Here is a 13518-nt window from a genome sequence, read left to right as displayed (position 1 = left end):
CAGGGTAGGCAAACTTGTTAGCCAGGTCGATGGTGACTGAAATATGGTACCTACCTCCACCTGCAGGGGGTGAGTTCAGCTAAAGGGAACTCAATGCTCGTAAGTCTGAGTACTGAATAACGCTGTGCAAGAGCCTTTTAAGAGGAACACCTGGAATTCTTGTAATTCTCTGTCACTTAGCCACCATCTTCATCCGTTTTTATAGCCAGAAGTTATGAGGACTTTTCTTCCTGGTACTGAAACCCTGGTATGGGGTTGGGACTCCTTGGTTTTTTAGGGATATCCCTCCCAGTTTTTAACTACCACATATGAGTGTGGGATCTGTGTCTCTGGCCCTACTACCAGTCTTGAAGTGGCTTCTTTTGTATATCTAAGTTAGTTATTTGATTTCTGTTCAGCTAGATTTCAGGTGGCTTTCAATGATGGCTGTTCTGTAGTTTAGCTGTGAGTTTGATATGGTTGTGGGAGGAAGTGAATACCACATTTACCTTCTGCACTTAAAAGTGAGGAAATTCAGCACTAACTGGGGAAATTAATAAGAACTCTCATTAGCAGATGGGTTCCAGTGTGTGAAAGCTTTGGTCACTCTTTGTGAACTGACTGAAGGACATTGGTGTGGGAACACCCTTGTCCATCCAAAGTAATAAAGTATATGTAGATCAGAATAATATTTGAGGAAATAATTCTTTCACATAGGAATTGTCAAATGATGATTTCTTGAATTAGCAAAACTAATAGAAATTCAATTCCAATATATCTTTGCATATAGTTAATGTGAATTGAACCAATAATTAGTTGAGCCTTTTAACAGTTTGTATTTGAGATTAAAGATTTTCAAAGCAGCAGTTGTTTTTGAACTCATAAAATGTAACATTCTTGACATTCTGGTGTCATCTAATTTTACTATTTTTATCCTTATTTTCAATCCAAAGTTGTGTCATTCTAAATCTTTTATAAATGATTTTTCTCTCTCCGCAGGAGGATTGTGAAGCAGAAAACGTGTGGGAGATGGGAGGCTTAGGAATCTTGACCTCTCTCCCTATAACACCCAGGGTGGTTTGCTTTCTCTGTGCCAGTAGTGGACACGTAGAGGTAAGATATTCTGCTTCTTGGTACACTAGAAGGTATAATGGTAGGTGTTTTTGTTTTTTGTTTTGTGATTTAAAAAAATGCCTTGACTGATGTGCCTCAGTTGGTTGGGCGACATCCCACAAAGTGAAATGTCACCTGTTCCAGGGCACGTGCCTTGACTGTGGGTTCAGTCCCTGGTCTGGATGCATATGAGAGGCAACTGATTGATATTTCTCTTTCACATCGATGTTTCTCTCCCTTCCCCTTTCTTTAAAAATAAATAAATATTTGAAATATATAACTATACTCTGATTTATTGGTATGCAACAGGTACTACCCCCTGTTTAAACCAGCTAGTGAAATGCTTTTACTTTTTTTTTTTTTAAGATTTTAGAAAGGCATCTGCTTCTTATTAGAATAGCAGAATTATTGAATGTGAAAAGTTTAACAGTCTAATCTTCTAATTTTACTCTTTACTAGAGGTCTGTTTTTTCTACTAGATAACCAAACATGGAAAAATAATAATACAGTGTTCGTCTAGATAAAGAGATGCTTTTAATGGTGGTTTTATATTAGGTACTGAAACCCTCTTGTCTCTAAAGAGCTCTTAGCAATTAATAAGAAAAAAGAGTAACACCCAGTTAAAAAAAATACAGGCCTAAAGACAGAAATATATAATTCACAAAATGAGACATAAAAACATGGTGGGAATGAGCATTGAGCTTTCTGAAGTCCAAAAACTGGAAATTAAAGCCTGATATAAGAAAGGAAGGCTCTCTGTTGGTGGAAATCTAAATTAGCTACATTCTTTCTTTCTGAGGGTTATTTGAAAATGTGTATTTTTAAAATAGGTATACCTTCTAACCCAGTAATTGCACTCCTAGGCATTTATCTCATGTATATAATTAGGTAAATTAGCAAATATGTGTGTGTGTGTATACACAAGTATATAAAATAAACATTTCTCTCTATGTATAATAAAGAGAAGGGCTTCAGTATTGTTTATATTGGGGTTGCTGTAGATGTCATTGAAACTAAGAATATTCAGTTTACAAGTGCCAGGGGCTACTGTATTTCTTTTCCTACTTAATCTAATGCTTTGCATTTACACAATATGCTAGCTACAGAAATACCATAACTTAAGCAACAATATTTTGACTTCTGTGACTAAACAGGGTTGGTTTGTTTGTTTTTTCAGAGTATAGGTGCTCTAAATTGTGTAGCTGTGGGGGGATGGAGGGTAGGGAAGTTGGAGGGGGGTAAAGGGGGGTTAAATGGTGATGGAAGGAGACTTGGGGAGTGTACGTACAATACAATATACAGAGTGATATATTATAAAACTCCATACCTTCTATATAATTTTTTAACCACTGTCATCCCAATAAATTCAATAAAAAGGAAAACATGTGTAGGGCACAGCAGTCCTACAGAATTCCTAAAAACTGAGCTAGAGGATGAACAGTGCACTGCCCTCATTGCCCTCCTGCAGCATATCCAGTGCCTGATGAAGGCTCCCTGCATCCAGATCTAAAAGTTTGTATGTTGACATGATATCAGAGTTACAGAAAAGTTACATACAAGCATAGTACAAAGAATTCCCATATCCCCTTTACCCAGAGTCCCCAAATGTTAATATTTTTCATTTATAAGTAGACACATTTTTTTCCTTAAAATTTGGGAGCAAGTTACAGCTCTTTTACCTCTAAATATTTTACTATGTATTTCCTAAAATCAAGGACATTCTTATAACTACAGTATAATTATCAAAGTCAGGAAATAATGATACATTATTACTACCTAATATATGGACCTTATTTATGTTTAACCAGTTGTCTCAATAATTATTTTATGGCAAAAGAAAAATCTCGGTCACCCTCATTCAAATTTTTAAAAAATATTGACATGAAAATAATTATTTCTAAAATCAGACACAGAAAGGGTAAACCAGAGCTTTAAATTGTTTAGAATATTATAGAAAACCCTTAAAAACCCTCCCTATGTCCTTTGCCCTACTCATTTACATTCTCATAGCTCTTTGTTTATACTTGTCTTATGTTACTTAGCATATCCTGTAAAATCTTGGATTACTTTTACTTTGTTACTTTATAATTCTGTTATTCCCCACTTTAGTTCCCTGCACCTCCTGCAGTGCCTAATATTATGCTGTTTAAAAAATATAATCACTGCTTAATGAATATATATTTAATAAAATATAGGTAGGACTGTATTTCTGAAGACCTAAATGTATTGGTAGGATTTGGTGGATATTTCTGCATGTCATTTTACAACTTTTGTTTCCATCTTTCCCTAGTTTGTGTATTGCCAAGTCTGTTGTGAGCCCTTCCACAAGTTTTGTTTAGAGGAGAATGAGCGCCCTCTGGAGGACCAGCTGGAAAATTGGTGTTGTCGTCGTTGCAAGTTCTGTCATGTTTGTGGAAGGCAGCATCAAGCCACAAAGGTACAAAAACTAAGCAGTAGAACTACACAGACTATTGCTCTCTATCTCCATTTCTGCCTTTTTACTTTAGGGTTGTGTATCTGAATTTATTCTCTTGGCTTAGTCTATTTTGACTATTGGGTATAATCAATTGCATATTTTTGTGTTTTAATTTTGGGAATATAGTAGAAAACATGGTATTGGAAAAAATCCCCAAAATAGCCCTGGTTGGTGTGGCTCAGTGGATTGAGTGCCAGCCTGTGAACCAAAAGGTCACCGGTTCAATTCCCAGTCAGGGCACATGCTTGGGTTGCAGGCTGGTCCATAATTGGGGATGTGTGAGAGACAACTGAATGTTTCTCTCACACATTAATGTTTTCTCTCCCTCTCTTCCTCCCTTTCTGTCTCTAAAAAAAAATAAATCTATAAAACCTTTTTAAATATCCCCAAAATCTACCTGATAAGAATATTCATCACTGAGTGCCCTCGGAATGAAATAAATCTGATGCATTAAGAGTAAATTAATTGAGGAAACTTAAACTGTTATCATGATGCACTATACCTACTTGAAGACAAATATGAAATGGGGTATGAAGTAATAGGTGCTTCATAAAGGTGCTGTGATGCCACCTTTATGCCTTTGTACTTTCTTATAGCAGCTGCTAGAATGTAACAAGTGCCGAAACAGCTATCACCCTGAGTGCCTAGGACCTAACTACCCCACCAAACCCACTAAGAAAAAGAAAGTTTGGGTGAGTACACATACTATGCTGTTTCAAAGAGAATTATCATGGGCCTGTAGGCTTGGACAATTTACAATAGAATACCCTTGCTTCCAGATGTCAATGCAACCATTTTTTTGCCTGTTATTAGAAAAAGCCATCCCAGCAGAGAAGTCAACTCTAGAAATTTGTGATCTTTTTAAATAAAAAAAATACTAAAAATAAGAAATTTTATTAAATTTCTTTTCTTCCTTTACAGATCTGTACCAAGTGTGTTCGCTGCAAGAGCTGTGGATCTACGACTCCAGGCAAAGGGTGGGATGCACAGTGGTCTCATGATTTCTCACTGTGCCATGATTGTGCCAAACTCTTTGCTAAAGGTACCTCAAAAAAGCCAATTTTATCAACTTTTAGATGCTGTACTGAACATTATAGTGGAATAAAATAAGTCTTCACACATCTTATCAAGGACACCATTTAGATATATTTACTAAATTTCTGGTCTTGTTCTTTCCTTTTCACAGAGAATTATAGCAACTCGACATGTTTTATAGGTTATAGGAAGGATTAAAGGTATTTTTTAGAATATTTAAATAACCGCAAAGAAATGCTCTGAGCCAGTGTGTTCCCATAGTGAGGTACATAGATACTTGATTTTTTCAGAAATGATTTTAGGTAGTACTGAGGCAAACATTTTATTTTAATTGTTATACTGGGGAGAAAATATATAAGTAATACATTAAGCTCATTATTTTATTGACTTAGGATAATGATGATGTAAAGTTCACTATTGAAGCTATTTAAGCAAATCAATGTTAAGTCTATTAGGTAAAAAATAATAGAGAAGTTACATGGATAAAACAAATGAATGATGGTAGTACATTGTGCTCTACTCTAAAAGCCCTGGTAATAAAGTATAAATTAACTAACTGTTTTTCCTCCCATGTCCTTATCTCTTTTTAAAAATTGAAAGCTTTTTTTGGAATATTTAAGAGATGAAGTTCTCTCTTCCATCCTTTTTCTATTACATTATCTGTAAATCTACTTCATGACCTTTAAAAAATGGGTCAACAGAGGAGAACTGGTGGCACATTCTAAGAGCTCAGAATAGTCTTGACAATTTACCATTCCATAGAAGAACCATGCTGGCATGTGTAAGTAATTCCGGAAGAAGAACATAATGATTTGCAGTCTAGACTGGGTTGACATATGTAAGTCCAGAGCCTTGGAGTCATCATTGGTTTGTGAACCAAAGCATTGCTGACGACTTTGGTTTGCTTTCAGGAAACTTCTGCCCTCTCTGTGATAAGTGTTATGATGATGATGACTATGAGAGTAAGATGATGCAATGTGGGAAATGTGATCGCTGGGTCCATTCCAAATGTGAGAATCTTTCAGGTACAGAAGGTTGGAGTCTTTTTTTAGCTTCCTTCTTTCTTCTTACAGCTGCATTTATAGCCCCCAAAGCACTATAAATGCAAAATTATGATAATGTTATTTGAAGTCTTTAAAAAACTTTTTCGTCTCTAGAATCAACAACATTGTGTTAAGTGTGTGCTCATTTATTTTGAATATGTCCCTCTGAAATATTTATTTGCTGACCTTTGTTAGCACTATAACTTACTGATTATCCAATAACCAAATCCTGGATTAGTGTTAATAATGCCCCTTTGGAAATCCATATCTGTGAGTTTCTAGGGGATATTAGTCTTAATGCTATTCCTAACATACAGATTTATATTAAGTTCTATGGAATAGTTCCCTTTTTCCTCTCTCCCACTCTTCAAAGCACCTTATCATTGTAGGGTTTTGCTTTCCTAGATGAGATGTATGAGATTCTGTCTAATCTGCCAGAAAGTGTGGCCTATACTTGTGTGAACTGTACTGAGCGGCATCCTGCAGAGTGGCGACTGGCTCTTGAAAAGGAGCTACAGATATCTCTGAAGCAAGTTCTGACAGCCTTGTTGAACTCTCGGACCACCAGCCATTTGTTACGCTACCGACAGGTAGGCCCATGTTTCATTTTGTATTCTGAGAGTTTGTTCTTAGGTGGTTTTTGCCTAACAGAATGTGTTTTAGTTGGTTGGCTTTCTTTTTTTAATTAAAAAAAAAAGTTGCTTCATTTAGTTTTATACAATTGCTTGTTCTGACCTAAACCCATTAAGAACATTTTTAGAACCAAGAAGGGGCCATATGTTCAAAGGCTGTGGGGAGTCAGTGAAGCACTTCACCTAAAAGAGTAACCTGATCAGAGTTACTTGTTAGGGGAAAAAAGAGATTCTGATTGGAGACAGGTAAAGGATGGGAGAGGTCTGAGTTTAGAGGTAGGAACAGGGGTCAAAGGGCAGTTATATACAATAAATCTAGGTCAGAGAGCTTAGTGGACTAAAGATGATAGTGGGGCTAGAGACCCTTTGGCTCTGGGAAATCCCCAGGGCTCCTCAGGGCACTATTTGGAAACCACTCTTCTTATCCAAGTTGTGAACTTTACATCTTTGAGTAGCCATTGGGAATACAAAGTGTAATGTTGGAGGAACCACATGAATTACGTGAACTCAGAGTCAGGCTACTGCTTTATCTTTTAATAGAGCTTAATTTTTTAAATAAGAAAATTAGCTGCCATTTATGTCTTAATCAAAAGGAACTGGACAGTTTCTATTTATTCATACTAGGTTTGGAAATTACTAAGTAAAAGTCTTAAGTCTTAAATTAGCCTAGTGGAATTATTAGATAACTGGCTCATTTTAACTTTTCCTTTTCTGTAATTGGAGAAATGTCTTATTTTCATGTTCTTTAAGTTTTACAATATGAAGCCCTGGCTGGCGTAGCTCAGTGGATTGAGCGCAGGCTGCGAACCAAAGTGTCGCAGGTTCGATTCCCAGTCAGGGTACATGCCTGGGTTGCAGGCCATGACCCCCAGCAACCACACATTGATGTTTCTCTTTCTCTCTCTTTCTCCCTCCATTCCCTCTCTAAAAATAAATAAATAAAATCTTTTTAAAAAACAACCTTTTAAAAAGTTTTACAATATGAATCATTCAGTACCATCTTTGTTAATTTTAATATAATTTGATAAATGAAATATATCTTCCCTGGCAATAGGCTGCCAAGCCTCCAGACTTAAATCCTGAGACAGAGGAGAGTATACCTTCCCGCAGCTCCCCAGAAGGACCTGATCCACCAGTGCTTACTGAAGTCAGCAAGCAGGAAGATCAGCAGCCTTTGGATCTGGAAGGAGTCAAGAGGAAAATGGACCAAGGAAATTACACATCTGTGGTATGTCTCTACAGCAAACTACCAAAATTTCAAGTGCCATTTTAGCTTTTTTATGTCTTATGGAAGATGAAACTGGGGATAAGCATTAAAAGATGGTTTGTATTATATTTAGAAATATCATGTGGCTTTAAATACCTAAAAATATGAGAGTTGTTTTAGTTCCATGTTTCAGAAGGTAAGTTATGATAAGGAAGACAGTGTCTTAAAATGGTTGTTTTTATTTGTCTTTCATCTGTTTTCTGGAAATTATTTTTATATTTAAGTCATTTTATATTAAAGCTGTTTATGGAAAAATGATAATGTGAAGTTAATTGGTTTGACCCTTTTGAGATAACATCTGAATATTATCTTTCTATATAGGATATTCATTTATAGATATATGCTTTTTAATTATGGTTTTAAAACTATATTGGAAATGATCATTTTTTAACTCCTGGTCCATGTTTGCTACTCAGTTGTTTATTCATTTTAGTCTAAATAAATAAAAAGTTGTAGCTTTGGGTAACTTACTATGATATAGCTAATTTATTTGCATTCTTGCTATATTCCTTGCATCTCTTGACTTCCACAAGTTAGTTGTGAACTGAATCTCAAATCTCTAAAGAGAACCTACACTATATGAAAATAAGGTGTTAGTTTCCTGTTGGATCCCTGGTGGATGATTTAGGGGAGAAGAGGAAGTGGTTTTGAGAGCATACTGTTTTATGAATAATTAATGCTTTGTTTTTGTATACAGTTGGAGTTCAGTGATGATATCGTGAAGATTATTCAAGCAGCCATTAATTCAGATGGAGGGCAACCAGAAATTAAAAAAGCCAACGGCATGGTCAAGTCCTTCTTTATTCGGGTGAATGATGTTAATAGTTCATCATTTTAATGCTTTTATGTGTGGATAATTACCCCATAAACAGAATGGATTTTTTCGTTTGTACATTTTGCTCTGCTATGTGCATAAAACATATTTTGGTTTAATTTGTTCCGCTGATTCTTTGGGAGGAAGTTGGTGAGCTCACCAGAGTGGATGGATCTATTCCTTGGTGGGACAATGTCATCCTGATATTGATGGAAGCTTGTGTAAAGTTGTTGGTTTTTATGTGGTCTCCAAATGAATGTTCACATGTTTACATTTTGTTTGTTTACTCTTAGCAAATGGAACGTGTTTTTCCATGGTTCAGTGTCAAAAAGTCCAGATTTTGGGAGCCAAATAAAGTATCAAGCAAGTAAGTTAATTCTTCATTACTTTTTTTTTCCATCAGTTAGAAATCCAAGAGTTCTTATATTTCTAGATGTAGGTATTTTTAGAGTAGGTTTTAATATTAAAAAATTAATCAGTTGAAATGCTTTTTCAGTGCTGGCTTAGAGACAACAGTGTTGAGTATAGTCTATTGTCATGTAGTCTGTTCTATTTTATTCAGTTCAAATGGTGTTCTCTACCTCTCTTGAGTCTTCATATTTAACCTTAAATTTCTATTCCAAGAAATTCTTTTTGATTTTCTGATAAGGTTATCATTTGTTTCTGAAAGTTGAACCAAGAGTCATACATTGAGATTATACTTTAAAAAATAATAAACTCCTGTGTATTTAGGTAGTTTCCAAATTGTCACTTGGTTTTACACTTTGTGAATGGCCCATGCATGGGGCCAAGACTTGATGGTACCAAGAATTGAATTATTTTGTACAGTTCTGGGCATATTATAGGGGTTCAATAAATACTTGTTAAATCAATTATTTTCAGCAGTGGGATGTTACCAAACGCAGTGCTTCCACCTTCACTTGACCATAATTATGCTCAGTGGCAGGAGCGAGAGGAAAACAGCCACACTGAGCAGCCTCCTTTAATGAAGAAAATCATTCCAGCTCCCAAACCTAAAGGTCCTGGAGAACCAGACTCACCAACTCCTCTACATCCTCCTACACCACCAATTTTGAGTAAGGCACCAAATAAAAAGTCAATTTCCATTTTTCTCTACATGTAAATGATTGACTGTGTGAATCTAATTTAATATCCTTGCATGTTAGAAATTTTCAAGTGACTCTTAAAGTGTAATAAAATCATTACTTTTGCTTCACTTGGAATGTTAACAGGTATTTATATAAATATTCTAACAGGTGGTAAATACTTTTTGAAAGTGTCCATTTTAAGCCCTCGCTGGCATAGTTCAGTGGATTGAGCGTGGGCTGAGAACCAAAGTGTCACAGGTTCGATTCCCTGGCAGGCCACATGCCTGGGTTGCAGGCCACAGCCCCCAGCAACCGCACATTGATATTTCTCTCTCTCTCTCTTTCTCCCTCCATTCCCTCTCTAAAAATAAATAAATAAAATCTTAAAAAGAAAAAAAAGAAAGAAAGTATTCATTTTATAGGCTGTTTAAGCTGAATTGTTTTCTTTTTTCCTGAAAATCAAATTAGTATTGCCAGTTGTAACTGGATGTCTTTTGGATTGTAAGGTACTGATAGGAATCGAGAAGACAGTCCAGAACTGAACCCACCCCCAGGCATAGAAGATAACAGACAGTGTGCATTATGTTTGACATATGGAGATGACAGTGCTAATGTAAGTACCTTGGCATATGGGCTCCTATTTACTAGATATCCAGAATGAAACTCTTTGTTCTTTATGTCTAAACTTGATGAGTGGGTGCCATCTATTAAATGAATGTTTGTCACTTAGTTTGTGAAACTTGGGGTTTCTTTCTATAACTGATTTAGCTGATTTAAATAATGATTTGCTTTAAATTAACCTGCTGCTGTCTAGTACTTTCTATAGGAGGTTCCTCAAAAAGATTTTAAGAAAGTTAATAAAATAAAGTTGCATATTAAATAGCTTGTCTTTGATGTAATAGAGCAGAATGGTTAATATCCCCAGTTCACGCAGACTGCCTGGATCCATTTGTGTGCTTCTTAACCTTAGCAAGAAGCTTAACCTCTCTGACCCTCAGTTTCATCTTTAAAATGAAGATAATAATACGTACCTCAGAATAGTTATGAGGATTAAAGGAAATAATGTATGTAAGCCTTATTTAGTATCTGGCACATAATAAGCTTAAAGAAAAAGGTTTTTTTTAATGCAAGCCGAGAGAGTTGGGTTTGAAATATGGTTTTAAAGAAGTCAGTGCATTTTTTGTTATGGTAGGGCAGGTGGGTGGAGGTTGAAAGGTGTATAAAGGATAAATGGTAATGAAAAAAATTACAGTAATTTAAAAAAGAAGTCTGCATTTTAATAAACTTATTGTTACCACATATTGCTTATTTTTTAACTTTCTGTTTATCAAATATCTCCAGTCTGTGGCAAAGGTAATCAGGAAGGAGAGAAGTGGAAAAAAAATTGAAAAAAGGAATGTGATTTCTTTTCATGTGTGTTCAGTTAAAGAATTTTAATTGATTTATTGTCTTGACTGAGGTAAAGCAAATACCAAGGAAAACTTTCTTTGACATAGTATTCTTTAAAGAAAAAAGACATCTCTTCATTTCATAGGATGCTGGTCGTTTGCTGTACATTGGCCAGAATGAGTGGACCCATGTCAATTGCGCTTTGTGGTCAGCAGAAGTATTTGAAGATGATGATGGATCACTAAAGAATGTGCATATGGCTGTGATCAGGGGCAAGCAGCTGGTAAGAACTTGTGGGTAAATGTTATGAAAGAGATTCCCTCTCAGTTTCCAGATATTCTTTCTGTGACTAGATGCTGACTCACTGATGTTTTTTATAGCCACTATAAATATTAGTATCCACTATAGGCTGATCATTATTATTCCTCTTGGAGTATGGGTACAAAAGGGAAAAAAAAATAGTCTTCCCTGGAGAGGAGCCCACATTGTGATTGTGGTGACAGACAGTCTAGTTAAAGGAAATTTTTTTTAATTTTTTTTATTTTTAGAGAGGGAAGGGAGGGAGATAGAGAGAGAGAGACAGAGAGAGAGAGACATCAATGTGCGGTTGCTGGGGGTTATGGCCTGCAACCCAGGCATGTGGCCTGCCAGGGAATCGAACCTGGGACACTTTGGTTCCCAGCCCGTGCTCAATCCACTGAGCTACGCCAGCCAGGGCTAAAGGAAATCTGTTAAGCCTAGTAACTAGAGAACCATTATGTTTCAGACTAGTATAATCTTTCTAGAAGTGAGTTCTTTTGGACACAATAGCTTTCTGAAAAGACGATGTTTCAGCATTGATCTTCAGAGTTTCATCTTCTCTAAATCAATTGTTCATCGTAGAAGAAAAACTTACGTTTTTGCCCAAATTCTAAATCAAATTATAATATTTAAATTTAGTAGTTACAGGGCCCCCGTGGACAGTGGGAGAGAGAAGATTTGTGGAAGAGACTTTATGAGTCATCACTTCCCTGCAATTCAGCAGATTACCAATAAACAAAATGAATTATAGGAAACCCAGAATGGAGTGATTCTATAGAGGAGATGGAAAATGTCTTAAAACATCTGAAAATCTGATTCAGGCTCTCTCCTTTCTGGATTGTTAGAGATGTGAATTCTGCCAAAAGCCAGGAGCCACTGTGGGTTGCTGCCTCACATCCTGCACCAGCAACTATCACTTCATGTGTTCCCGAGCCAAAAATTGTGTTTTTCTGGATGATAAAAAAGTATATTGCCAGCGACATCGGGATTTGATCAAAGGCGAGGTAAGAGAGCTTTAGTTGCTTTTTGAATTCTCAGGGATTCAGGGAAAATAGACTGAAAATAGCAAGCAAGGTCATAAACTTTGTTTTACCTTCCTTCTAGGTGTTCCTAGAATGTCCTCCTTTTAGAGACATACAGAAGTCCTCCTAGTGAAACAGAAGGGTGATTTTGAGTTGTGCTCTGTACTTTCCCTCTGAGAGAGTTAGTGTCATGAGGATGATTTATAAAGGAACAGCCTATTAACCGCTACTCTGGGTTTTCATTTAAGGTGGTTCCTGAGAATGGATTTGAAGTTTTTAGGAGGGTGTTTGTGGACTTCGAAGGAATCAGCTTGAGAAGAAAGTTTCTTAATGGCTTGGAACCAGAAAATATTCACATGATGATTGGTATGACATGGGCCTTGGTTGTTGAGGAAGGCTGGGTGTATCACTGGGGTACTTTCTAATCTTCGGTTATAAAATTATTTTGTGTATATCATTATCTCTTCTAATAACTTTTTCTTCCTTGGTCAGGCTCTATGACAATTGACTGCTTAGGAATTCTAAATGATCTCTCTGACTGTGAAGATAAGCTTTTTCCTATTGGATATCAGTAAGTAACACTGTAAAGAGAATATAGCAGTTGTGGAACTTGAATACTCTGAAGGAATGATCAAATTGCTAAATATGAAGCCATACTTGTTAGTTAATTTTAACTACTATTAAAAATTAACTATTTTTTTGCTACTTCTCATAGATTAGGACTAAAGTATCGTTTTATGTCAGCTAAATCCAGTTATGGAAGCAAAGCATTGAATAATACTGTGATAAGTTTGCATAGTAAAGGTTGATTACTAGAATTAGTGAGGTGATCAGATTGTAAGGTATAAAAATGTCGAATCATTATATTGTATACCTCAAATTAATATAACTCATATATTATATACCAACTATACTTAATTTTTTTAAGAATTAGTTCTAAATAAAATCTAAGGAGAAAATACAATACCAGTCTCTTAGTTTACTGAATTCCGTTCACCTGGATTCACCAGTTCAGATTCTTACCATGGTCACATCACACACACTTCAACCTGCTGTCCTCAATAGTACGTTTCATAGGTCCTTCTAAAAATAGAACCTCCCACAATAATAATCAGATTCTCCAGTAAGAATTTATAATCATTCCTATATGAAGAAAATTCTTTAAACTTCTAACAGGCTGACAATGTAAATTTAAAATTCCCTTTTTATCTCCCCTTTTAGAGTCTCATTTTGCTATATATACTTCAATTTACTCTGCATTTCAATTGTGACCACAGTCTGTACTCTGTATTTAGCTGGCAGCTTTTTGTACAAATTAGGCTCCATCAGCATCCAACAATTTGAAGTAGTTACATTCCCT

General features: G+C 35.8%; 1 protein-coding gene across 2 annotated transcripts in view; it reads left to right on the top strand.

Moving 5' to 3' along the window:
- KMT2A (lysine methyltransferase 2A) overlaps window positions 1-13518 on the top strand; it is a 97697-nt gene that overhangs the window by 50419 nt on the left and 33760 nt on the right. Inside the window, exons 10-24 of one of the 2 annotated variants that reach the window (XM_036028469.1) lie at window positions 979-1092; window positions 3383-3529; window positions 4165-4260; window positions 4490-4610; window positions 5515-5628; window positions 6052-6236; window positions 7333-7506; window positions 8243-8353; window positions 8653-8726; window positions 9242-9435; window positions 9954-10060; window positions 10982-11119; window positions 11982-12140; window positions 12407-12524; window positions 12651-12729. In XM_036028469.1, the coding sequence (XP_035884362.1) occupies window positions 979-1092; window positions 3383-3529; window positions 4165-4260; window positions 4490-4610; window positions 5515-5628; window positions 6052-6236; window positions 7333-7506; window positions 8243-8353; window positions 8653-8726; window positions 9242-9435; window positions 9954-10060; window positions 10982-11119; window positions 11982-12140; window positions 12407-12524; window positions 12651-12729 (1931 nt within the window). Of the gene's footprint in view, window positions 1-978; window positions 1093-3382; window positions 3530-4164; window positions 4261-4489; window positions 4611-5514; window positions 5638-6051; window positions 6237-7332; window positions 7507-8242; window positions 8354-8652; window positions 8727-9241; window positions 9436-9953; window positions 10061-10981; window positions 11120-11981; window positions 12141-12406; window positions 12525-12650; window positions 12730-13518 lie in introns of both variants that reach the window. The other variant, XM_036028468.1, reaches the window with a different exon arrangement.

The sequence above is a fragment of the Phyllostomus discolor genome, chromosome 6, assembly GCF_004126475.2.
Source record: "Phyllostomus discolor isolate MPI-MPIP mPhyDis1 chromosome 6, mPhyDis1.pri.v3, whole genome shotgun sequence".
NCBI lineage: Eukaryota > Metazoa > Chordata > Mammalia > Chiroptera > Phyllostomidae > Phyllostomus > Phyllostomus discolor.
The sequence above is the reverse complement of the archived record's forward strand: the minus strand, read 5'-3'. Positions and strand labels throughout refer to the sequence as shown.